We start from the raw sequence: 27,334 nt of genomic DNA on the forward strand, positions 1-27,334 counted from the left end.
GTGGAGATGCTGGTGTTGGACTGGGGTGGACACAGTAATAAGTCTCACAACACCAGGGTAAAGTCCAACAGATTTATTTGGTATCATGAGCTTTTGGAGCGCTGCTCCTTCATCAGGTGAGTGACTCATTTGTCACACTTACCTGGGCTGTGGAGTGACTGGACGAACAGATCTTGAGGCAAAAATCCACTGTGACCTTAAAGCACAACACACCTTGAAATAACTAGTGCAATAATGCTTTAATGACCTCAAGTTTGGAATTTTGCTATATCAGGTATGCAAACAATAATAGAAAAAATTAATTTAAGAAGTACATTAAACAGCCTTTAAGACAGACATACAATTGTTTAAACAGAAAAACGCTGAAGCAAACATATATGATGGCAAAACATTAATTCTGTTTCTCTCTCCACAGATGTTGCCAGATCTGCTAAGTTTATCCAGCATTTTCTGTTTTTATTTCAGATTTCCAGCATCCGCAGTATATTGTTTTTATTATACAATTGCTGTACGCTAGTTACTGTGGAGTAAACAATCTTTTACATGCTTTGAATATTGTACTGTGGTCAATTGCAATTAAATTATTAATACCACAGCCAATGATTTATTCAGGACCTTTGATAAGACATAAAAAAAATGAATCCCCTTGAAATAGTCGATTGTCATTGGTGAACATCCTTTTTGTTTAGAGTATAAACATTTCCTCAATAAAACTTTAATAAAACCAGGCCTGTTATGTTATGTTAATCATAAGGCACATGTCAGTCCCAAGCATCTTATATTCTGTGGCTTTTCTGCTCAGTTGGACACTATACTAACAGGTGTTTAATGGTTCTCATGTCAGGGATGATGTCTTGGAATATGACCTCCATGTTTATCTTGAGGTTGTTCAAAAGCACAAGTCTCATCAATGTGCAAATCTGTCACTGAATTCAATAAAATCTCTGATTCAGTGAATCCACAATTGCTGGAAATCTGTGGATTCCATAGCTGAAAAGTTACTGTTGGTCCACTTTCCCTGCAACTCGCCGTGTTCTCAAAGTCCTTTACAGTCTTCTCTTGGTACCTGCATTCAATAAAACAGACTTTAAAAGCCAGCAGTAGACACTAGCAAGCAAAAACTATAAAATATTTGCCGTAAAGCACTTGCTGGATTTAGAAAGATAACTGGTCACTTCGGCTTTTCACAGCCAAACTTCACGGGTGAGCACAGTGTCAGCAAGCAGTTAAAGAGCAATACAGTCAAATCTGATCTCTTCCTCACCAAATGGGATTCCCTTTGTGTCTTAGCAATCACAGATCTTGTCTCGTATGTTTCCCTTTTTGTCCAAGTTACAAAACCAAGTGTAGTACCATAAACACCCTGGCTAAAGAATCTAACTCAAAAAGAGCAGGAATCATAACTAAAAATTAGCAAGTTACATTGCTCACCACCGCAGCACACAATATGTCACTGAGGCAGCTTTGAAAATCTGTTTCAAAGCAAATGAGATTCAAATAGTTACATACAGTAACATTACTGTGCATCCCTTTTGCTCCAGTATCAGGTGGACTTTATTTAATTCAACTTGACTTAGTTGCCACTCCAGTTCCGTCAGTCATTTAGAGTTGCCTTTTCACCATGAGGCTGCCACACTGGGGAGGATCACTCATTTAAAATTAGCCATATCCTAGGAGGAACCATAAGCATCTCTCTCTGCCTTTCTCGCTCTTCATTGCAAATCTGCACGCTTCAGTCATTCCTCCCTCCATCCAGTTTCTGATGTTGTCCACCCATTCAGTCCTTTTCTAATCTGGTCTGGTCTTTCCTGAAGTTTCACCCTCTATTGTCATCAACACCAGACCCTCACTCTGCCTTTTTCACTGATCATACTTTCTTATTTTCTGCTTTATCTTGACAGCTAAAAGCCCATGAGAAGCTGGGACTTGGATATTTTCCTGTGGACAAATTCATTAGTTCTTCACTTTGTCCAGTTGATTGTAAAGGGACCTTCACCAGAGCCACATTTCAAAAATTGTAATCCTCTTCTCGTCAATCCTATGAAAGGTCATTCCTGGGAAGCATGGCTTATCAGGCTAGTTGTTCTAGTTTTGAGTAGTCTTAGCTGCCATGAACTTTTGACAAGGCCACAACCAGCTTTGAAATTAGCCAATCATTTCACCAAATTCCACTTCTCCATTTCAGCTCAATAATTTCTCTCATCGCTTTGACGTGCATCACTCCTTCAGCCTCAGGTGTGATATCTAGGCCTGGCACTCTGCTGTTCTCCAGATTCTTAATTACATCTTCAACTTCACTAATCAGCGCTTCCAGTTCCAAATCCTCCCAGGAAACAGCTGTGGAACAAGCTCCATTCGCATCTGGACCACACAGCTGCCTCACAGATTATATTGCTGTCTGCTCTTTCAACACCAATGCCAATTGTTAAACTTCTTTCAAGTTTAAAAAGTTTAAAAGTTTAAAGTTTTTATATTAGTCTCAAGCAAGGCTTACATTAACACTGCAATGAAGTTATTGTGAAATTCCCCTAGTCGCCACACTCCAGCACCTGTTTCGGTCAATGCACCTAATCAACATGTCTTTAAGGCTGTGGGAGGAAACCAGAGCACCCGGAGGAAACCCACACAGACACAGGGAGAACGTGCAAACTCCACACAGTCAGTGACCGATGTCCCTGGTGCTGTGAGAGAGCAGTGCTAACCACTGTGCCCGAGCTTGACATTCCTGGAGTTTTAGAATCCCTACAGTGCAGAAGGAGGTCATGTTTTGAGTTGGCATTGACTAGAAAGTCAACGTGCACCCCCTTAACATCCTCTTTAGAGAATTCTGCAATTGACATATTTACCTGCATGAGGTTCTTTGCCACACGTTGTATCAGAATCACTCTGGGGGGGGCGATTTTGAGCTCACATTCACCCTCCGTGCAAGTGCCAGCAGAGGTTCAAGATCCGCAAGTGGCAGTACTCAGTGGTCAGAGCATGATTTCAGATCTTCTCTGCCCCTCACCAGCAACATCGTCAGGTTCACGCCCTTGGCAGTGCCAAGCTGGCAGTGTCAACCTGTGCCAAAGGGTGGGCCCTTGTGGGACCCTCATGAGGGAGAGGGGCAGATTTATTTAGATGGGCTGGTGGCCAGGACTAGTCGAAAGAGCTGGGGATGTCAGCAAATATGCTGGGCTCTGGGGGTATCTGAGTAGGTTTGACATCTGTTGTCAGGGTCTGACCCCTCTTGAAGGTTTAGGCCAGCTTCATCATCCATTATTCCATACCAGGCTAGGCCCTTTCCCAGCTGTACTTCTAGGGTTTCAACAACTTTTGGGGTCCTAACCTGTGGTAACTAACTCTTTTTACTTTGTACTTCCTTTTCATCGAGAGGGACAAATGGTTATGGCTTGAGGAGCACTATTCTGCATCAAGCGTTACTGACTGGGAACCTATAAAGCATTGAGGCCCTGTCCTACTACCTGTCATGCCATGGACATATTCGTCTGTGTCTTCACTGTCATCAGAAGCATCAGTTGGTGGGCGGCTCGACTACTGGAGATTTCAGGCACTTGAGGGATAGGTGCCCTCATCACCAAGTAACGCCTGCCATGAACACACTGGGTCAAATGCTGCCTTGATGTCAAGGGCATCGCTCTCACCTCACCTCTTGAGTTCAGTTCTTTTATCCTTGTTTGGACTCAGACTGCAATGAGGTCAGAAAGAGAATGGCCCTGACAGAACCCAAACTGAGTATCAGTGATCGGGTTTTTAATGCGTAAGTACCACTTAGCACTGCCTACACACATTCCATCACTTCACAAGTGATTGAGAATGGACAGATGGGGCTGTAATTTGCCAGGTTGGATTTTTCCTGCTTTCTCGGGACATTGTATACCTGGGCAATTTTCTACATTGCCAGGTTGTTGCCAGTGTTATGGCTGTATGGAACAGCTTGGCAAGGGGTACAGCTAATTCTGGAACACAAATCTTCAATACTACTGCTGAAATGTCAGAGTCCATAGTTGTTGCAATATCAGTGCCTTCAGACTTTTCTTGATATCACATGGAGTGAATCAACTTGTCTGAAGACTAGCAGCTATGATGCAGAGACCTCAGGAGGAGACCAAGATGAATCATCCATTGTCACTACTGGCTGAAGATTGTTGCAAATGCCTTACCTTTTGCTGATAAGTGGCAAGTGATATTTGCATCACAAATGTGCTAAGCAATGGCCACATCCATTGAGATAATCATCCACAAGAGATAATCTAACCATCTTCTACTGTGTATAATGACATGGAAATTGGTGAATCACCCACCATCAGTATCCTGGGGGTGATCACTGACCAGCCATATAAATAGTCTGGCGACAAGGGCAAGTCAAAGACTGGACATGGTGAGTAACTCACCTCCTGACTCCCCAAAGCCTGTTAACCATCTGTAGGCACAAGTTAGAAGTGTGATGGAATTCTCTCCATTTGCTGGAAGAGTGCAGTTCCAATAACATTCAAGAAGGCCTATTCATTCAAGAGGCAATCAGAACAAAGCCGGCAACCTGATGAAAAGCCCACCCTCCACTTTAAACATTCTCTCCCTTCACCACCATCTCACTGTGGCAGTAGTGTGTACCATCTACAAGATGATTTACAGCAACCCACCAAGGCTCCTTCGACAGCACCTTTCAAAGCTGCAGCCTCTACCACTTAGAAGAACAAGGGCTCCGGATGCATGGAAACACCACTAACTGTAGGTTCCATTGCAAAGTCACATACCATGACTTGGAACTGTATACCATTTCTTCACTGTTGCTGGATCTAAATCATGGGACTCCCTCCCTAATAGTACTGTGGGTGCACCTACACCACATGGACTGCAGTGGTTTAAGAAGGTGGCTCACCCACCACTAACTTCTCAAGGGCAGCTAGAGGTGGGCTTCATTTACCAGCAATGCTCATTTAACACAAAACATTTTTTTAAAGATTAATGCAACTTTGGCCACATTTTCAGAAGCTATCTTAGAGCAAAAGTAATGAAAACAATTATTCTTAACTACCTTAAATGGTCAGTCGTTTACAAGATTCTTGTGATTCAATGCTATATCTTCCTAGAAAATCCTGATTTTTTTACAATGATCTTTGAGATTGATCTCTATCTAAGGACAACAGCAGTGAAAGATCCGTGTGTTAATAGTACGTTTCGTGTACCACACTGCAAATCCCTTACAGCCAACAGAAACAGCTAGAAGTAGCCAACTTCAAATCTATATGTCCTATGACCATCAAGAAAGAATCCAGAAATGACAGGTCCGAGACAAAAATCACTTCATTCCTGTCAAACCGCTCCCCATAAATATCTCACTTTCACACGGCCGTGTATGTAACAGCTAATAAAACTTACGGATTGAGCCAAGCTGCACTGCAAAGGCCTTTCTGCTCTGTAACTAAGAAGATGTTTCACGTAAAGTGTTTTAACTATGTTAGTCCGGGAAACCAGAAAACAAAGAAGAGGCAGTGAATGATGGTTGAGTATTAACACTTGTACGCTTCCCTTTCAGAGTAGCAGTCGCATAGCACTTCACTACATTTTTTTCCCCATCCACTCTGATCTCATAGATTAACCTCCAGTATTCACTTCAGCAGCCAATAGTGACCCTGATCAAGTGATTGGTTACTTTGCTACAAGACAGTAACTGCAGTAAACACTTATTATCCCACTCCTTTCTGGCAGAAGGTGCTGAAAAAAAAGTGAGAACAGATTCTTCCTCCTCCTCGTATCTTTGATTCGCTCAGCAAGGACTTGGATTCAAATGTAGGATTTTCAAAGATGTGTGTGGCTCAGTTTCACAGCAGTCAGCAATCCATTAAATGATCAGAGACCTTTATTTCTTCGTATGTTAAAGAAAGGTGTATTATTTATTAGTGTCAAAAGAAGGCTTATGTTAACACTGCAATGAAGTTACTATGAAAATCCCCTAGTCACCACACTCTGGCGCCTGTTCGGGTACACTGAGGGGCAATTTAGCACAGCCAATACATCTAACCAGCACGTCTTTTGGACTGCAGGAGGAAACCGGAGCAGGCAGAGGAAACCCACGCAGACACGGGGGGAATGTGCAGACTCTGCACAGACAGTGAACCAAGATGGGAATTGAACCCATGTCCCTGGCACTGTGAGGCAGCAGTGCTAACCATTGTGCCACCGTGCTGCTTAATGCAGTGTAGCTATTTACATTCCACAAGTTCTTTGGCAATCATAGATTCAAAAAAAATTACCTGCAGAATTCTTTGTTGTCCAGTCCACTCCTTTCTAACTCTTTGGTTAGTATATTATCCTGGAGTTTATTGTTGTTATTGTTTCGGCCTTTGTAACCATGGTAAAAGATTCCTGACTCTTCCACCACATCATATTCAAACCAAGTTGGCAATCCTCTGAAAAATAAATTTCAGGATTTGGCTGAAATAGTGTTTGAAATAAAATTATATTGTTCCACGAATTAGCCTGCATGTTTATTGTTTACTGTCTCCCAGATGGCTACATGACTTTGGCTGAGTAGAAAAGCATCATAATTATTCCAATTGAGGTTAGATAGAGCCATTGGTTTTTCCCCTCCCTCGGTTTTAGGAATTTGTAGATAATGGATATTTTCTCCAAATGTTTAGGAACATTGGAACAGATGTAGGCTATTCTGCCTGTCACGCCTGCTCTACTGTTCAATACGATCGTGGCTGATCAGACACTTGAATGATTTTTACCCACACTTTTTCCAATAACCCTTTAATTTATTGTAAATCGGAAATCTATCAATCTCTACTTTAAACATACTCAATGACTGACCTTCCACAGTCCTCTGGGGTAGAGAATTCCGAAGGTTCACAATGAACACTCTGTGTAAAGAAATATCTCCTCATCTCGCTCCAAAGTTGCTTCCCCCTTATTTTGAAATTGTACCCCTTGATTCTATACACTCCAACCAAAGGAAACTGCTTACCTGCATCTACTCTGTCTATTCCTTTAAGTATTTTGTAAGTTTCAATGAGATCACCTCTCATTCTTTGAAACTTTAGAGAATACAGGCCCAATCTCTCTTCATAAGACAGTTCCGCCATCTCCAGAACAAATCTGGTGAACCTTCATTGCACTCCCTCTATGGCAATAATATTCTTTTTGTGGTAAAGGGACCAAAACTGCAATACATTGCAGGGAGCAGTCAAACTAAGCTGCTATACAATTGAAGCAAATCCTCACTACTCCTGTGCTCAAATTCTCTCATGATGAAAGCTAACACTCCATTTGTCTTCCTAATAGCTTGCTACACCGGCACGTTAACCTTCAGTGGCTATCGTAAGAAGTCTCATAATTCCAGGTTAAAGTCCAACAGGTTTATTTGGACTCACGAACTTTCGGAACACTGCTCTTTCTTCAGGTGAGTCCAAATAAACCTGTTGGACTTTAACGTGGTGTTGTGAGACTTCTTATTGTGCTCACCCAGTCCAATGCTGATAGTTCCACTTCAGGGACTATATACAAGGACACTCAATTCCCTGTGTACATCCACATTTTCTAAACTCTTACCATTTTAGAAATACTCTGCAAATCTGTTCCTTCTACCAAATTAGCTCCACATTTTTCCACATAATTCCATCTGCCATGTCCTTGGCCATTCACTAAGTCTATCCAAATCCTTCTGAAGCCACTTTACATCTTCCTTACAACACATATTCCCACCTAGCTTTGTAACATCCGTGAACTTGGAAATATTACATTTGGTCCCCACATCCAAATCATTGATAAATATTATGAATAGCTGGGGCCCAAATACTGATCCTTGCAATATCTCAGTAGCTACAGCCGACCAACACGGGAACATAAGAACATAAGAAATAGGAGCAGGAGTAGGCCATCCAGCCCTTTGAGCCTGCCCTGCCATTCAATAAGATCATGGCTGATCTGTCGTGTCTCAGTTCCACATTCCCGCCCTCTCCCCATAACCCTTAATCCCCTCGCTTATCAAAAACCCATCAACCCGCGTCTTAAAAATATTTAGTGAGGCAGCCTCCACCACCTCAATGGGCAGAGAATTCCAGAGATTCACCACCCTTTGAGTGAAGAAGTTCCTCCTCAACTCTGTTCTAAACCGCCTCCCCCCCTTTTATCTTGAGGCTGTGCCCCCTAGTCCTACTGTCCTTTCTGAGTGGGAAGAGCCTCTTCACCTCTATCCTATCCATCCCATTCATCATCTTATACATCTCAATGAGATCTCCCCTCATTCTTCTAAACTCTAACGAGTACAAGCCTAGTTTATCCAGCCTCTCCTCATAGCTCAACCCCCTCAACTCCGGTATCAGCTTAGTAAACCTCCTCTGCACTCCCTCCAAGGCCAAAATATCCTTGCGTAAGTGCGACGACCAAAACTGCACACAGTACTCCAGCTGCGGCCTCACCAATGCCCTGTACAGCCGCAGCAAAACCTCCCTACTTTTATATTCAATCCCCCTCGCTATGAAGGCCAGTATCCCATTAGCCTTCCTGACCACCTGCTGCACCTGCAGGCTGGGTCTTTGCGACTCATGCACAAGGACCCCGAGGTCCCTCTGCACCGTCGCCTGCTGCAGTTTTTCGCCCCATAAGTAATAGTCCTTCCTACCATTATTCCTACCAAGGTGGACCACCTCGCACTTGCCAACATTAAATTCCATTTGCCATTTCCTGGCCCATTCGCCCAGCCTATCTAGATCCTTCTGCAGACTCTCCACACCCTCCGCGCAATTTGCCGTTCCACCAATCTTGGTGTCATCAGCAAATTTCAACACCATACACTCGGTTCCCTCCTCCAGATCATCTATATAAATGGTAAATAGCTGAGGCCCCAGCACCGACCCCTGGGGCGCTCCACTAGTCACCAACCGCCAATCCGAATAGCACCCATTAACCCCCACTCTCTGTCTCCTATTTGACAACCAATCCTCTATCCACGCTAACACCCTACCCCCAACTCCATGCCCCCTTACCTTCTGCAATAATGACCTATTTATTCTTACTCACTGTTTTCTAGCTATTGGTCAGTCCTTTTTCCTTGCCAATTTATTGACTCCAATCCATGTGCTTTATTTTGCTAATCGATCTCCTTTGATGGATTTTATCAAAAGCCTTCTGAAAATCCAAATATACTACGTCCATCTCCTTTATCGATTTTGTCAAAAAACTCCAACATGTTCATGAAACATGACTTCCCATTCATAAATCCATGCTGACTATGCCTAATCAAATAATGATTATCCAAGTATCCATTTATCACATCCTTTTAATAGATTCTAGCATTTTCCCTTCCACTGATGTAAAGCTAATGTAGTTCCCTGTTTTCTCCTCTTAAATAGGGGAGTGACAATTTTCCAATCTTTTAGGAACCATTCCAGATCCTACAGAATTTTGAAAGATGATCACCAATGCATCCACTATCTCTACAGCAACCTCTTTCAACACTCTGGGATGCATAATATCCGGTCCCAGGGATTTATCAGCTTTCAGTCCCATTAATTTCTCCAATACAATCTTCTTACTTATATTAATTTCTTTCGACTCTTCACTTTCCTAAGTCTTTTGGATCTCTACATCTGGTAGATTTCCTAAGTAACTTGCTCAGTGAAAACAGACACAAAATAATCATTTAGCTTCTCTGCCATTTCTCTGTTCTCCATTATAAATTCTCCTGACTCTGCCTGTAATGGAGCTACATTTGTCTCAGCTAAACACTTCCTTTTTACAAACCTATGGAAGCTTTTACAGTCTGTTTTTATATTTTGTGCTAGATTGCATTCATGTTCTGTTCTCCCTTTCTTTATAAGTTTCTTGGCCTTCCTTTGCCATATTTCAAAAGCCTCCCCATCGTTAGATTTACCACTATTACTGGCAAATTTATAAGCCATTTCTTTTAATGTTATACAATCCATAAGTTTCTTTGTCAGCCACAATTGACAGTTTTTCTTTTAGGTTTTTGAACCTTGAAGGAATGTAGAGGTGCTGTGTGCTATGTAATAATTCTTTCAAGACTATCCATTGCCGATGGAAAGTCATACGTTTTCATATATTTTCGCAATCGAGATCAGCCAATTCCTCATGTGAAACCTCATGCTTTCAGAATTTCCTTTATTTAACGTTAACATCCTGTCTTCAAATTGAACTTCCTCACTTTTAAACATAATGTAAAAATCTATCACACTGTGATCACTCATCCCTATATGTTATTTTACAACTAGATCATTAATTAGCTCCTTTTCATTGCTCAATATTGGATCTAGAGTAGCCTGTCTTCTAGTTAACTCCGCAACATATTGCTCCATAAAATCATTCCTAGCACGCTCTGAAACTTGTCTTCCTCAGCATTCATGCTCACTTGGTTTAACCAGTCTATGTGCAGATAGAATCACCCATGATCACAGTATGGCTCATGTTATATGCTTTCCTCATCCCCTGATTAATACAATGCCCCACACTACCATTACTATTTGATGGCCTATAAATAACTCCAATGAAGGTCTGCTGCCCTTTACTGTTCATTAGCTCCACCCAGATAGACCCCATACATTGTTTTTATGACCTGAGATCCTTCCTTACCACTGTGCTGACACCATTCCTTATTATCAGCACAACTCCATCTTCTTTCCTTCCTTGTCTGTCCTTCCTAAACAATGAATGTCCATGAATAGTCAGTTCCCGGTCTTGGTTGCCATGTAGCCATATTTCCATTATGCCAATTATGTCATACCCATTTATCTCTATTTGTGCCTTTGGGCCTTGTTACGAATGCTGCACGCAGTCAGGTAGCGAGTCCTTAACTTTGTCCTTTTGACAACATTCCACATTTGGTGCATACTTGATGCTTTGTGCCTCCTGCCTTCTAGTCCATGATTTACTTCCTGTTACCAATATTACTTTCTTCCAATTTGGACCACCCTCCAGGTTCCAATCCCCCGACAAGCTCATTTACGCTCTCTCCAACAGCTCTGGCAAATCTCCCTGCAAGCATATCAGTGTCAGTCCTGTTAAATGTAATCTGCCCATCTTGTAGAGGTCCCACCTGTCCCAGAATCAGTCCCAATGCCTCAGAAATCTGATTCTCTCCCTCTTAACCATTTCTCCAGCTAGATATTTAATCAGTCAATCCTCCTACTTATATGCTCACTAGCATGTGGAACTAGGAGCAATCCTGCTTCTTAATGTCCTTCCTAACTCTCTGAAATCTGCTTTCAAGATCTTGTTCTTTGTCCTACCCATGTTGTTGGCATCAATGTAAACCACGTTCCTCCCTGTAAGGCTAACAGATAATCCAAAGCCAGCCGATTTTGTAATGCCATGGCAACTGGACAGGCACTGGCCGAGGTCTCGGCTGAACTGGTGGCTGTCTGAACCATGGCATTACAAAATCGGCTGGCTTTGGATTATCTGTTAGCCTCGCAGAGTGGAACGTGTGCCATTGTAGGTCAGGAATGCTGTACTTATATCCTAGATGCCTCTGAAAACATCACCAACCTGGCCGACCGCATAAAGAGACAGGCTGATCAAATTCAAAAGATTGGTTGTGAATTTCGTGACTATGACCCACCGGGTTGGTTAGGATGGCTGGGTCACGGATTATTTGATTGGATCTTTAAAGCCTTCATGCTAATACTACTACTGCTACTGGGGGTAGGGTTGCTTGGTTGCTTGTGTAAATGCATTTTTAATTGGGTCATGGATATACCTATTTAACTAGGTGTCATGATATGACAAAAGGAAGGAATGTGAAATTGTACGAATGAAGTAGTGGCATGATGGGAAAATTGGTCAAGTATTTGGTACGAAATAAGGAAAACTGATTCCGCATAACCGTGATGTGGAGATGCCAGCGTTGGACTGGGGTAAACACAGTAAGAGGTCTGACAACACCAGGTTTAAGTCCAACTGATTTATTTGACAGTAAACTCACAAGCTTTCGAGGTTAACCTCTTCCGCATAACCTAAGACATGAATAAGACCGGAGAAGGTCAAGACCTGATAAGGCTGACTCCGCATGATCTAGGGCTGTATGAGTGAGATAAGATGAGGTCAGAGATGACAAAGTCATCGGCCTTCTTCTGCTCTATCAAAAGGACAAGATAAAGGTATGAATGATGAGACAAAGAGTTTTAGGAGGTCAGCAGGTTGTACCATTATTTATGACATTACTTATGATGCCTCTATTTGATCAAATTCCTGAATAAGCTCTGGTCATGCAAACTGATAATGATTATGTATATATACTGAATTGATTCTGTATGTAAGCGCGGACTTGAGGAGGAATCAGCAAGTCATAACAACGGCTCTCTGAACTCAAGTTTATGCCTATGCTGCATGCAGTCTTTCGTAAATAAAGACAAGTTATTTGGTTGGAACGAATTTTGTTGAGTCTCTCTATCACAGTCAAGAAGCAGGAAAATTTCCACTTCAACATCCTACCCCCCTCCTCTTGTTTTTTCTGACAAAGTGTTGTAAGATCTAGAGAGAAAACACCCCTGTTTCAGTCAAAGTCTGACACTTTGGTTAGATTCCAGCCAGTATGTTTTTTTCTAGTTGCAAACAAATTTATCTCATTAAAGACAGAGAAAAGAAGTCTCAGAACTGCAGCCAGAAACTGAAAAGGACACAAAGGTTTTCTTACTTTTCAAGCCCTCACACAGAAAATCATGGGAAGTCTCATCTCTTTACAACCCAGCCCATGTTGGTAATTAACGCTATGGGACACTATTCCCCAAACCTGTCAGTGTGCTGACCCACTTGTTTTTTTTATAACAAAGCAATTTGAGCCAAAGCAATAAAGTGCTTCTGATAACATGGAACATCTCCAGTCTGGGCCAAGTTAGTTGATCCCAGTTGATGCAACATGTTGAGGTATTGTCAACATGTTTCTGGATTCGGAAGGCTAAACCTGGGAGGATTCCTGTCGCTGGGGGTTTTCCAGTGAGTCTTGTTGAAAATACTTGCACATGAGCACAAACAAGCTGGGTTGTGGTTCCTGACACAGTTGGGTTTGTCTGTCTAAGCTCAAGCACCAACAGAATTCATGGGGCCCCAATCATATGTTAGGGGCAGACAAAATGGGAGAAAATTGGCAGTGAGCGCAGAAACAACAATCACCGTAACATTATAACACATTCTTCACTAATACCCTTCTTACCTCTGCTGTTTTCTTCTTTCATTCTTCTTCACACATTTGATAAGACAATTGGTTAGAAAAGCCACACTCATCAATAAAATGACAGCCGTACTGACAATGGAAGCAATCACTGCAACTTTAAAACCGAAATCTTCATACTTCGAGACAGCTAAAATGAAACAGCAATATTCCTGTGATTAGTTACCTTCCAAAATCTGCATTATTCATATGTTAAGATGGGGAACAACATTCTGTAAAATTTGAAAAATGAAGAGATAGTGCACGTCCATGTCTCGATGAGGGATTCTGGCAAATTGTTTTATAAAATAATGAACATTCTAAAAGGAACTATGTAAGATGGGAGTAGTAGATAATTAGGGAAGAACGCAACAGCTTTACATTGTCTTATGAAGGTTGGTGACGAAAATGGATTGTAATAAAACGTTTAGTAAACATCTTGTGGTTAAAAGTCCAGTTCATAGCCGACAATTTCAGAAGTAAGACATAGGTCAGATGAAATCATAATGCGAACACAAACAGGATGTGGGTCTTGAATAGAATGAGGAAGCACATAAGGCTCGCTCTGAGCAATAAAGCAGAGCACACAGAAGCTTGTGCTATCAGTCTCTACAAAAAAAATAGGATATTGCAATGCAGTGACTGTCACTATTAGAAATTTACCAATCTCCAGTTTTGAAATGCCAAGCAGTTCCTACACCCATATATGAGGTCAGAGGTAACATCTGTCCAGTTCAGTTCCACTCCAGTTACCCTCAAACTTAGTACTCTGATCTCCGTCGCCAGCTAAATTATTGGCGCAATCAATTAACAAAATGTGATTTTGCTATCCTCCTAATTACCATGGCTAGTTGTGGTAAAGCTGATTAGTTAGATTGGGCCCATAGATTGGATAGATTTAAATGCTTTTCATAAGTGATTTAGATTACGGATGGCATGGTGGCACAGTGGTTGGCACTGCTGCCTCACAGTGCCAGGGACCCGGCTTCAATTCTTGACTCGGCTCACTTCCATGCAGAGTCTGCATGTTCTCCCCGTGCTTGTGTGGGTTTCCTCCGGGTGCTCCAGTTTCCTCCCACAGTCTGAAAGATGTGCAGGTTAGGTGCATTGGCCATGCTAAAGTCTCCCTCAGAGTACCCGAACAAGTGCCAGAGTGTGGTGACTAGGGGACAGTCACAGTAATTTCACTGCAGTGTCAATGTAAGCCTACTTGTAACACTAATAAATAAACTTAAAAACTTTGGTGAAGAATACGCAGCTAAGCTCCTTCATAACCATGTTTGAAAGTGTACTCACCTGTCTCCACTAACATTGTCACATTAACAGCAATGAGTTTTCCCTTCAAATAACTTGATAACAGAAAACATTTTAAACCATCTGTTGATATTTTCTGAATGTGCACCTGTTGATTCTCAGCAATTTTACAGAACCCAGGAGTAGGTGGTGTAGGGATAGATGTTAACTTCTATGTGGGTGATGGCACCAATATCAGCGCGTTAATGAGGAAGATACAATACAGCAACAGCAAAGAAATAGGACTCGACCTACCACAGATAAACAAATACATTGCAAAGTAAATACATAGTAGTACTGACACATCACTGAAATTAGATCCAATTAGTTAGTGATTGAGGAGTATGGGGATAGGGTGGTAAAGTGAAGTTGAGTTAGAAGATTAGGCATGATTACAGTGAATGGTAGAGCAGGTGAAACTGCATGGCATACTCTTGCTCCTATTTCATATGTTCTTTGATGGTGTGGTGACTAATGTGGCTATTTGCAGGGTACAGTAAGTTGTAGACAATGTTATATCAGAGGAGCCCGGCTCCTTTCATTGTTAAGATGATATGTAGATATATGCAGGAGGGATACCCATGGCCTATCTGCAAGAGTCTGCCAAAGACATTTCAAAAATGTGTTACTATATTAAACTTTGAGACAGTCTCAGCTTCAGAAGTATTAGTATCAGTTCAGCATTAAACTGAGGCTACTGTCAAAGTCAAATTGACATGTGGCACCATAGGATTTGTACCTGCAATACATTTGGGAGCACCTACATTTTTGCTAAGATGAAATCAAAAGAGTTTTCAGTTGTAAATTTCCATTCAATACTCTCTGCCACTTTTTCATGCAAGGTTGCAAACATTTTCATGGGCCTGAACTTTTCGCCCATTGGGCGCACATACTCGGTTTCGCTAGAAACAGGTGTGAAATGTACTTCCGGCCACAATTGGCCCTGGAGAACGATTTCCCGCTGGCTGACTCTTAACAGCCAACCAGAGTGAAACGTGCACTCTGAAAGGCTGAGCATTGCTGGAGAGGGCAGGTGATCAGAGAATTGTGAGTGGGCATTTCCAACCAGCTCCCAGAAGGCTGTGTGTTGCCTTGAGGGAGTTACAATGTTGTTCCAATGACACTTGCAGCAAAGGCATGTTGCAAACTCTCTCCATTGTGCAGAGTCAAGCAACTGGCAGCACAATACCTCAACCCTCAAACCTTTTCTTTTTTATCTCGGACACGTTATACCACAAGGATGTGTGAAAAAAACGTGAAGACCACCTGGCCAATTGGCCCATGCATCAATCGTAAAAATGCACAGGCCACATAAAGTTAGCTTCAATTGCATGCTTAATGTGCTCTGATCCCCTTTCAATTGTCGGTGGGTGTTTTTCCTGCTCCTGCATGTCCGCACCAACCAAAATATCGCAAAAGGGAGCCATGATATCAGGACATGCACCTGATGGCTTCTTGTGCAATTTCACACAAATTCAGCTCAGGTGTGCAGCCACTCAAGCTCTGTGAAACTCTGAAACAAAAACAGGAAATGCTGGGAAATCTCAGTAGATCTGACAGCATCTGTGGAGAGAGAATACAGCCAACGTTTCAAGTCTGGGTGAACTTTCGTCAGAGCCGCTTTTATCTGTAAAACGGTGGCCGTGGTTTAGTTGGGTTGGCAGCAATGTTGCAGAATATGACACAGAAGTCTCAAAGTACTGTGCTTGTAGCAGGTACATTACAAGCTTCATAATGTAGAAATAGGTAGAAGTCTGATTTTATTACAGATTTGAGTTTAAAAATTAAGCACATTAGAACAAAGAATTTAATCTGGAAATCTGACAGCAATGCTTAGAATTTATGAAACTGGCCTTGGAATAAAATCTCAGATAATTAAGGTGTTTTTGCTCAAAATTATGCTCCATTAAATGGAATGAATAGACTTAATAATGGAAGACTTCATCCCTATGAAATGAAATGCAAGTATATAATTCAAATAATACTCCAACTCATTTAATTTGATTTAAGTTTTGATTGCACACGCCACTTTCATTGACACAATTACTCTCGCTGAGAAATTAGTCTGATTGATACACACTGGGGATAATTCTCCCACCCACCCCGCTGTGCTAGTTCTGTAGTGCAATGGGGTGGGAGAATCTCACGTCCGGGCAAGCACGAGATGCATTTCCGCCACGTGCACGTCTCCCAGCGCCATCCGCATCACATCTGCACTGGAAACCGGCAGGAAGACCAGGTAAGTAATTTACATCTATTTTTAATGTCATTTTAATGAGATTAATGGACCCAGGACTGAATTCTCTGGGCCCACTAGTTCTCCCACCTGGGCCATTGTGTTCCAATCTGGCAGGGCTTACAGTAGATCCCCACTTCAGGAGAACTATTGGGATGATCCCACCCCCCCAGGGAGTCAGGCAGCGTGTGAGTGATGCCCCCAGCACTGCCCAGTGGGCATGGGGCAGTGCTAAGAGGATGGTGGTGTTAGGGCTTAGGGGGCAATCAGTGGGGGTGGAGATCCCCGTTCTGCAAGGGGATCAATGAAGGCAGGAGGGAGGCCAGCGATCAGTGTGGAGTGGATGGGGAGGGTCAGCCATGGAGGGTGGTCAGCCTGTAAGGGTGGGGGGGGGTTAGCTGGTGGAGGAGGGGGGCAGAGTAGGGGAGTATGGCTGCCTGTGGGGGAAGTGGGGGGGGGGGGGGGGGGTGGCTGGAGATCGGGGCGGTCCAGGACAGATGGTGGGGTCGAGGCTGGCCTGGGAATGGTCAGGGGCACTGCAATCGGGCCATGGGGGTTGGGGAGATAGCACTGCAGGGGTCGCTGGGCTGGCCAGTGATCGAGCTGGCCAGTAAACAGGAGGCTGTCAGTTTGGGGCCACAGTGCATAGAGCAGAGGTTCGCTGGTTTAAGCCTCTCCAACATGAATAGGCCCCGTGCCCTGAAATCTAATGATATTCACATTGGTGGCCTTTGCATTGCACAGAGTGTGGGAGATTGTAGTCTGAATTCCCACTGGAAAAAACAATGTGAATTACTCAGTTTTCTTGCAAATTTGACACTTAGAATTTTTTTGGGAGAATCACCCCTACTATTCCTGACAGCTCAGATGTCGGGTGAATAATTTAAGAGAGTTATGATGATGTAAATGAATGAAAGTATAAATAAAAACATGTTGGAAATGGTCAGCAGGTCGGACAGCATCTGTGAAAAGAGAAACAAATAATGTTCCAGGTCAATGACTTTTCCTCAGAACTTGAAAAAATTAGAGATATGACATGTAGAGAGGAAGGGAAAGTGGCAGGAGAGGAAAGGACAAAAGCAAAAGGCCTGTGACAAACAGGGTAGAAGGCAGGAGAGAATAAGTGACGAAAGTGGTAATGGGGCAAGTATAGCAACAAAAGATGGGTCCACAGGAAGTGTAAATGGCAACAGCAAAATGCACACCAACAGTTGTTATTGAAAAAAGGGGGGCAGAGCTTATGAACTGAAATTGGGAGTTCAATGTTGAATCCAGAGGGTTATAAATTATCTAATCAAAACATGGGATGCTTTTATTGAAATTTCCATTGAGTATATTTCCTGGCTGTAACCATTTCCACCTTATTCCAAATATGCAATGGCACGTAATAGGTAGATGTTTATCCAGCAATTTTAAGTGTGGTTGATTGATTGTACACCTCGACAGCAGTTCTTTCAGGATCATATGATGTGAACATTTAAAGCAGTAAGTAATCCACTATGTTCAAAATTGGAAGATAATCACAGCGTGTACAGAGTGGCAAAAGATCTCCATATTCATTTTTGTCTGTCTAATTAATATTATACCATGCACTGACTACAATCTTAATGAAATTGCAGCAACACAAACTACAAATCAAGCATAATGACTCTAATCAAAGTTTTGTCTGAATTTTCTAAATGTTACAACTGGAATCCTAATCAGTTGCATGATTGTTTATGTGATCATGCCTTTTTCATAGAATTTACATCACAAAACAGGCCATTTGCCCCAAATGCTTGCTTCTGGTGTCTGTGCTCATGAGCCTTCCCTTGCCCAACTTCATCTGAAATAACTTTTAATTCCTTTCTCCCTCATGTGCCAATCCAGTTTCTCCTTCAATATGTCTTATTTAACTATTCCCATTGTTCTAGACTGAGTGTTTTATTAAATGGGCAAGTTTTCCCCAAGATCAGGAAAGATGAGATTTAGTTAGCTAGTTTGAATACTCGGACCATGGTGTGCTTGAATATGGGTGGCACGGTGGCATAGTGGTTAGCACTGCTGCCTCACAGTACCAAGGGCCCGGGTTCAATTCCAGCTTCAGGTCACTTTCTGTGTGGAGTTTGCACATTCTCCCCATGGGTTTCCTCCAAGTACTCTGGTTTCCTCATACCGTCCAAAGTTGTGCAGGTTTAGATTGATTTGCCATGCGAAATTGACCCCAGTTTCAGGGGGATTAGAAGGGTAAGTAAGTGGGATTACAGGAATAGGGCCTGTGTGGGATTGTGGTTGCTGCAAGCTGAATGGCCTCTTCTTGCACTGTAGGGATTCTATGATTCTATGACCAGTGCAATAAGGTGGATTTATCCAGAGGCAGAGAATCTAAGACCAGCAGACAACAACTGCAGAGTCAGAGTTTTATCATTCTGATGTCTCAGAAACTAACGCTAGTGGCTTAGGGGAAACCCACACAATTTATAATTATGAGGTTGAGAACATTGTTAACCAGCAGCACATATAAACCAAAAGACGGCTTTCTAATGCTGCTAGCTTGTCAACTACATATTGAGTCTAATCTCAAATTAATCACACCAATTTATATCAATCTTAGATATTGATATTGACAGTCTGCAAACCATCAAGGTAAAATTACTGTGATAAAATTGGATCAGTATTATAACATCTCATTTATTTGGTAGTTAACATCATCAACTTTTTCAAAAATACACTCAGTATTGCCAATCCACAATCACCCATGATCACCTTCAACACTGATGCCCACAAGGCTGTGTTCTCAGTCCCTTATTATACTCCTTATACACCTATGACTGTGTGGCCAAATTCCCCTCCAATTCGATTTTCAAGTTGCTGATGACACCACCATCATGGGTCAGATCTCAAACAATGAAGAGACAGAGTACGGGAATAAGATGGAGAATCTGTGAACTGGTGCAACGACAATAATCTCTCCCTCAATGTCAGTAAAATGAAGGAGATAGTCATTGACTTCAGAAAGCATAGTGGAGGACATGCCCTTGTCAAATCAATAGAGATGAGGTGGAAATGGTTGAGAGCTTCATGTTTTCAGGTGTCCAGATCACCAACAACCTGTCTTGGTCCCTCCACACCTATGCTATAGTTAAGAAAGCCCACCAACACCTTTACTTTCTCAGGAGGCTAAGGAAATTTGGCATGTCCGATATGACTCTCTCCAACTTTTACAGATGCAACATAGAAAGCATTCTTTCTGGTTGTATAACAGCTTGGTATGGCTCCTGCTCTGCCCGAGACCGCAAGAAACTACAAAGGGTCATGATCAAAGCCCAATCCATCACACAAACCAACCTCCCATCCACTGATTCTGTCTACGTTTCCTGCTGCCTTGGAAAAGCCGCCAGCATAATCAATGACATCACGCACCCTGGACATACTCTCCTCCACCTTCTTCTATCAGGAAAAAGGTACAAACATCAGGTCATGTACCAAGTGACTCAAGAACAGCTTCTTCCCTGTTGCCATCAGACTTTTGAATGGGCCTATCTTGCACTAAGTTGATCTTTCTCTACACCCTAACTATGACTGTAACACTACATTTTGCAGCCTCTCCTTTCCTTCTCTATGTATGTTATGCTTTGTATAGCATGCAAGAAATAACACGTTTCTGTATGCCAATACATGTGACAATAATAAATCAAATCAAATTTATAAAATCATGATTTTGAAATTAATAAGCTATTCATGCATGATTTGCTTGCCGTCTTCTTTGGTAATTTGGCAAGAATGGTTAAATCATTCATGATGTGGAGATGCCGATGTTGGACTGGTGTAAGCACAGTAAGAAATCTCACAACACCTGCTTAAAGTCCAACAGGTTTATTTGGTAGTACAAACCACAAGCTTTCGGAGCGCTGTCCCTTCATCAGGTGAGTGGGAGTTCTGTTCACAGAGTGGTTCACAGACAGTTCTGTGACAGAACTCCCACTCACTTGATGAAGGGGCAGCGCTCTGAAAGCTTGTGGCATGTACTACCAAATAAACTGTAGGACTTTAACCTGGTGTTGTGAGACTTCTTACTTAAATCATTCACACATTAGCAATGAGTACCTAATTGGAGGTTTCTAAAGCAAATATGAATACAAACTAAACTAGCTGGCCTAAGGGAGATCTGCAAGCCAAACAGCAATATCATTCACTTTGAGGGGTAACCTGGATGATAAGCAGTTCCTTGGCAAGAATTTATGGTGAAAAGTTAAGGATTTGTTTTCTGGTTCCCTGACAAATGCATATCAGAATACCTATCCCCAGTTTTCTTACACTATCCTAAAAGCAATAACTTTTGTCAGTTCGTCCCTGTAAATATTTCTAACCATGTTATTACGCAGTTCATTCTTAGCACCTGGGAGGTAATACATGATTCAAAGTCATAGCTGGAATAAAGCTTGCCAATTCCTCTAATTAAATCACTACAACTACCACTTTCCCGTTCTCACTGGCACCTTTATCTCCTCCTCCCCCACCATGCGAAACCATTATCTTCAAGTGTCAAGATGCTGCTTGCTATTATTCTTTTGTTTTACAGGCATCCAGTTCTGCAAGCTAATTAGATAATTCCAGATCAAGGGAATGCCCTCTACGTGCTATTCCAATCTCCACTTCCCTTACTGATCAGTGATCAGTTGCTGCCCCTTCTATAATTTAGTCCTTTCTATCTGAATATACATCTACAGTGGTTAGCACTAGTGCCTCACAGCACCAGGAACCTGAGTTCAATTCCGGCCTCAGGTGAATGTCTGTGTGGAGTCTGCACGTTCTCTCCGTGTCTGTGAGGGTTTCCTCCCAAGATGTAAATTTAAAATTTTGTAAATTTTACAAGATGTAAAAGTTTGTAATTTTACATCTTGTAAAATTACATTTAGCACATCAGATGTACAAGTTTCAAGTATCATTTCAAACATTATACAAATTTAAAGGTATCCCAATGCAGTCTACTTTTTTATACAGTGTATTTACAAGCACTCATCACATTGGACAACTTTTTGTTTCCATTTATTCAACACAAATGTCCATCAAATACTTAGTTTCAGATGTCCATTTTTAAAGAAACAGGTATAGGGTGGACAGTGATAGCCTTTTTCCTCGGATGGAGAAAGCTAGCACGAGGGGGCATAGCTTTAAATTAAGGGGTGGTAGTTATAGGACGGATGTCAGGGGTAGGTTCTTTACCCAGAGGGTGGTGAGGGATTGGAATGCCCTGCCTGCTGCAGTTGTAAATGTGCCTAGTTTGGGGGCGTTTAAGAGATCCGTGGATAGGTTTATGGATGGAAAGGGTTTGGTTTAGGTTAGAGGGTCATTGCTTTTTAACTGGTCAGCGCAACAGAAGGGCCTGTTCTGCGCTGTATTGTTCTATGTTCTATGTGATAAATGCTGATAAGGAGTATCAGGCTATACCTGTGCATTTATTCTCAAATATTTAGCACAGTAAATTTTGTTCCACTGGTTTCCTCCCACTGTCCAAAAATGTGCGGGTCAGATGGATTGGCCATACTAAATTGACCTGTAGTGTCAGGGCAACGAGTAGGCTAAATACGCGGGGTTATGAGGATAGGGCGAGGATGAGATTGTTGTCGGTCAGGCTCAATGGGCTGAATGGCCTCCTTCTGTAAGGATTGTAATGATTCAATGATTTTACATGAGCGATGTATGTTATGGAGTATTTTTCATGTTGCTTAAGCTTTTACTATTTGAGCTTCTTTGTATCATTTTTGTACCACTGTGGAATGTTTCCAGCTGTTGCTTAAGGCTGTTTACTTTCAGCTCGAGAAAATCCAGCTGGACTTCAATTATTCCTGTTAAAATGAACTGAAAAATTGCTCCCTTGTGAGCTGTCAAGTCCTTTTTTCAACAATCCTCATCAAACAAAGCTTCAAAGATGTTATATTTACGTGCTGCTATAAGGCACTAAAACTTCGACTCTGGTTAGGACCCAAGCAAAGCAACTATCAGTCTTCAACAAGCAATGGTTATGCTGATGCCGAGAATACATAAATATCAACTGACAATAACAGATCATGAATAATACAAGAAATAGGAGCAGGGCCGGACCATATAGACCCTTAGCTTGTTCCTCCATTCAATATGATCATTCTTGATCATTGGTTTTAACTCCACTTTCTCACCCGTTTCCCCAAATCTCTTGATTTCTTTAGAAACCAAAATATCTGACTATCTTCACCTCAGATATATCCAACAATGGAGCATCCACCACCGTCTATTACTCAAAAGATTTATAACCCTTTGACTGAAGAAATTTCTCCTCATTTCAGCTCTAAATGATCAGTCCTTTATCCTGACACTGTGCTCCTGTTATTTTATTCAGTTTATTAGTGTCACAAGTAGGCATACATCAACACTGCAATGAAATAACTGTGAAAATCCCCTAGCTGCCGCACCCCAGAGCCTGTTCAGGTACACTGAGGGAGAATTCAGCGTGGCCAATTCAGCATGTCTTTTAGACTGTGGGAGGAAACCAGAGCATCCGGAGGAAGCCCATTTACAAGCATTCATCACAGTGGACAACTTATTGTTTCCATTTATTCGACACAAATGTTAATCAAATACATAGTTTCAGATGTCCATTTCTAAAGAAACAGGTAGTCACCCAAGCTGGGAATCAAACCAGGTCCCTAGCGCTGTGACGTAGCAGTGCTACCCACTGTGCCACCCAGCCACCCTGTCTAGACTCTCTAGCCAAAGGAAACAATTTCTCAGTGTCTACCTTGTCATACCCCTTCAGAATCTTCTATGTTTGAATGAGATCACCTGCCATTCTTCTAAACTCCAGAGAGAATAAGCCCAATTTACTTAGCCTGTCATTACAGCCAATCACAGGGACCCATTTGCTGCACCATCTCCAATGCAAGTACATCCTTCCTTTAATATGGAGACCAATTCTGGACACAATGCTCTAGGTGTAATCTCACCAAGCCAATTTCCTTATTCTTGCACTTCAATCCCCTTGCCATTTGACTTCCTAACTGCCAGCTAGCTGTACTGGCATGCTAAATTTGTGCGCCTTGTACAAGTACAAGGTTTCTTTGAATATCAGCACTTACAAGTTTCACACCTTTTATAAATACACTGCTTTTCTATTTTTACGACTGAAGCTATTTATGAAGATACCGAAAGTAAGGTAGCTCAGCCTGCTGCTTGGTGAAAACGTAAGCTGTGTGCAGGACACATTCCCACATGATATTCCATCTGCCACCTCAGTGCCCATTCATCTGACTTGTCTATTCCTTTTGTTTTTTTTCATGGGATGTGGGCATTGCTGGCTGGACTAGTTGTCCATCTTTGAAAGCATGTTAAGAGTCAGCCACATTGCTGTGGGTCTGGAGTCACATGTACACCACACTAGGTAAGGATGGCAGATTTCCTTCCCTAAAGGAAGTCCTTAAAATATCTTTTGTGTCCTTCACATAGCTTACATTCCCACCAAGCAGCAGGCATAGATACCTTATTTTCAGTCTCTCCATCTCAGTCACTAATATAAATTGTATATAGCTCAGGCCCCAGCACTGATCCTTGCGACACACGACTTGGCAAAGACTGCCAACTTGAAAATGCTGCATTTAGCTCCACTCTGTTTTCAGTTTGTTAACCAGTTCTCTGTCCGTGCTAATATATCACTTCAGAACCTATGAGACCTTGTCTTATATATTTTTGTAAATATCATAATGATTTATTAACTTCCTTAAATTTTGTTAGTCCACTTTGTACACATTGCTCAAGAATTCTCATACGCCATGGTTAACTGCCAAACTGCAAAACAGCAGAACTGAAGTGTCACAATGAAGACTAGATGCTTGCTAGGCTGCTCATCAACTCAAATTAATCAGAAACATTGTTATTCTGTAAATCAACATCACACAGATTAGTATCACGCAATATCCTGTTGTTTCAGAGTCCAGATTAAAACCATAGTGTCTATGTAGAATTGACTAATAATGCCTTTATGTGAGTAATAGTATGTACACATCAACAATCCATTAATGACTAAATAATTCTTAGTGACTTGGCAATATTTTATTTCTTCATGCCTCAATGAACTTTGGGACTGCGTTGGGGATTTCCTAAACTATCAGGTGACTTTTGAAGGATCAATTTCTAACAAACCTCATTTGGTGTGAAACGTGTCTCAAATCGATCACCTTAACCAAAAATGCATGAACGCTCTGCTGAGCACAGAAATATTTTACCTCAGGCCCAATGAATCAATTAATGAACAGTGAGACTGGGACAAAGCCGTATATCCCAAGCATGGCCAGTGAGCAGGAACTTCTGTGCAGATTCACAGCAGGCTGAAGAAGATTAGGCCACTTGGTGTGCAACTTTAGATCTTAGTTCTGTACAACTGCATGAAATATTGATAATTCCTTCAATGTTTCAAGATACTTGTGGGTAGGAACTGGTTGTGTATGCTGGGTTTTCAACAACAACAGAAAGCACCATTTAAATTATTCCTCTATTACAATGCTCAATTGATTAATGAGAGAATGCTTAGTTAAGCTAGAAATAAAGCTGCCCAAGGGAAGGAGAAACCACTTGTGATGGTTACGGTGTTCTTTTACAATTGGACAGAGAGGCACAACTCTTGTTTCCATTTGAAGCTGACAGATTATTACCCTCCCCCCCAAAAAAATTCAAAATCATTGAACAAACGCAGGTCATTATTCATGCAGCGAATCTCATTTAACCCATCGCAAATCTCCAGAAAAGTAACTCAGGGGATAATATTCCCCCGAGAAAATAAATCTGTGGAATTCGTTGCCACAACACAGGCATCCTGGGCAGCATGGTGGCACAGTGGTTAGCACTGCTGCCTCACAGAGCTGGAAGCCGGGTTCGATTTCAGGCTTGGGTCATTGTCTGTGTGGAGTTTCCAAATTTTCCCCACGTCCGCATGCGTTCCCTCTGGGTGCTCCAGTTTCTTCCCACAGTTTAAAAGATGTGCCGGTTAGGTGCAATGGCCATGCTAAATTCTCCTTCAGTGTACCCCAACAGGCATATGGCAGCTAGGAGATTTTCACAGCAACTTCACTGCAGTGTTAATGTAAGCCTACTTGTGATTAATAAATAAATAAATGGAGGCCAAGTCATTGAGTGTATTTAAGGCAGAGGTAGATAGGTTCTTGACTGGTGAGGGGATCAAAGGGGAGGAAAAAGGAGGGAGAATGGGATTGAGAAACTTATCAGCCATGCTCCAATGACGGAGCCGAATCGATGGACTGAATGGCCTAATTCTGCTCCTGTATCCTATGATAAAATGGATCAACTGAGCCTTTGAAATGAAGGGAATGAGGAGCAATTTCTCCAATGGAATGGGTACCTGCAGCCTTTCCCCAGACTGATCGGGAGGCGGCGCTCACTAAACTACACCGCTAATGTATCCAAACATTAACATGATACACTCATTTCTGAAACCAATTGTCACGATTAAACAACACATGACTGATACATTCGTCAACCAGCTACCCCCACCCCCCCAGTAGACACCAAGCCCAGTCTTCCAAATCACTCTTATAATTTTTATTTCTATTTAAATAACTTGACCTGTAATAACTTGAAAGCAAACCTTAATCCACACGTGCCTTTTTTTAAAAAAATCCTCTCTCTCATTTTTGCCTTATTTTAAAAAGTTAAAACTCGAGAGATTTACGAATGTGACAAGACGATTGTGTTTGTAACTGGGACACTCAAATGTCCCCTTCAAATCCTCTGAAAGGCTGGGAAACGGGAGGCAATGTGTGAAGGGGTGAGATTTACTGTGCTGTCCTTGTAACAAACGCTGCTGCAAGCTGTACTATTTCACTCGCTGACAGCGGGGCACATTATTATCTTTCCTGCGGGAAATGTGGACTGGAATATTACAGACCCTGTCCCAGTTTGTGCAAAATCACACCGACTCTAGCTAAATATTCGCAATGGCGTCTAAAAGGGAGAGAGAGAGATCTGGTCTATAAAAAAAGATACAGCACCAACAGCAAGTGCTGCCTCTGTATTCAGACAATTTAAACATATCCCCTCTCACCTTTATGATTCTGGACGCTGTTTGCATCTTCAGAGAATACGCCAATTCCTGAGTTATTAAAGGGTGCTTCGGTAGTTGTTTGCATATCCGAGGTGACAAATTGATTGTCCCCCCCACCCCAACGAGACCCCCCTCTCAGTTTCAGGACGGTTCCGATCACTTTCCTGCTTTTTTGCTGCCGAGAGCTGAGACTTCCTTCTTTTGTTGCCGTTGTGTTTCTGAGCTTTGAAAGTCTGATCCTTTCCTTTCCGGAGCTTTTTGGTCCTTGTGTTGGAGAGAGAGAGAGAGAGAAAACACACACTAAAATAATGATTCTCTCTCTTCCCCCAGCCCAGGCGCGGTTATCACAGGGCGAGTGAAGAGCGGTCCATTTGCCCAGCCACTTAACCCGAGGCGATGGAAGCCGGCACTAGCAACCCGAAAAGTTGCATGAGCTGCCCGTTAGACCACACACACTATCGCAAGTATCACTTGTGAGCAGGAGGGAGGGGGAAGAGCCAATTGTGGTTTCACTATGAAGCAATGCTTCACTTTAAACTAACATTCCGCTCTCTCTCTCTCTCTC

At 42.2% G+C, this 27,334-nt stretch overlaps 1 protein-coding gene across 1 annotated transcript; it reads right to left on the reverse strand.

Moving 5' to 3' along the window:
- Window positions 1-58: 58 nt before the first annotated feature.
- LOC145341364 (uncharacterized) lies at window positions 59-27,334 on the reverse strand. Its single transcript, XM_080186296.1, has 4 exons — window positions 26,770-27,334; window positions 13,175-13,322; window positions 6,258-6,413; window positions 59-1,066 (listed from the first exon to the last, which is right to left on the reverse strand). Exons 1-4 carry the CDS (start codon window positions 26,852-26,854, stop codon window positions 841-843), a joined length of 615 nt encoding a protein of 204 aa, XP_080042422.1. The 5' UTR covers window positions 26,855-27,334; the 3' UTR covers window positions 59-840.

The sequence above is a fragment of the Carcharhinus amblyrhynchos genome, chromosome 3 (genome assembly GCF_965287045.1).
Source record: "Carcharhinus amblyrhynchos chromosome 3, sCarAmb.v2.hapA, whole genome shotgun sequence".
Classification (NCBI taxonomy): domain Eukaryota; kingdom Metazoa; phylum Chordata; class Chondrichthyes; order Carcharhiniformes; family Carcharhinidae; genus Carcharhinus; species Carcharhinus amblyrhynchos.

Coding starts and splice junctions, on each gene's coding strand:
- LOC145341364 (XM_080186296.1), bottom strand. CDS start 26,854: ATGCAAACAACTACCGAAGCACCCTTTAATAACTCAGGAATTGGCGTA. Junction 13,323..26,769: donor CAGCGTCCAGAATCATAAAG/GTGAGAGGGGAT, acceptor GTTTCATTTTAG/CTGTCTCGAAGTATGAAGAT. Junction 1,067..6,257: donor GACAACAAAGAATTCTGCAG/GTAATTTTTTTT, acceptor TATTGAATGCAG/GTACCAAGAGAAGACTGTAA.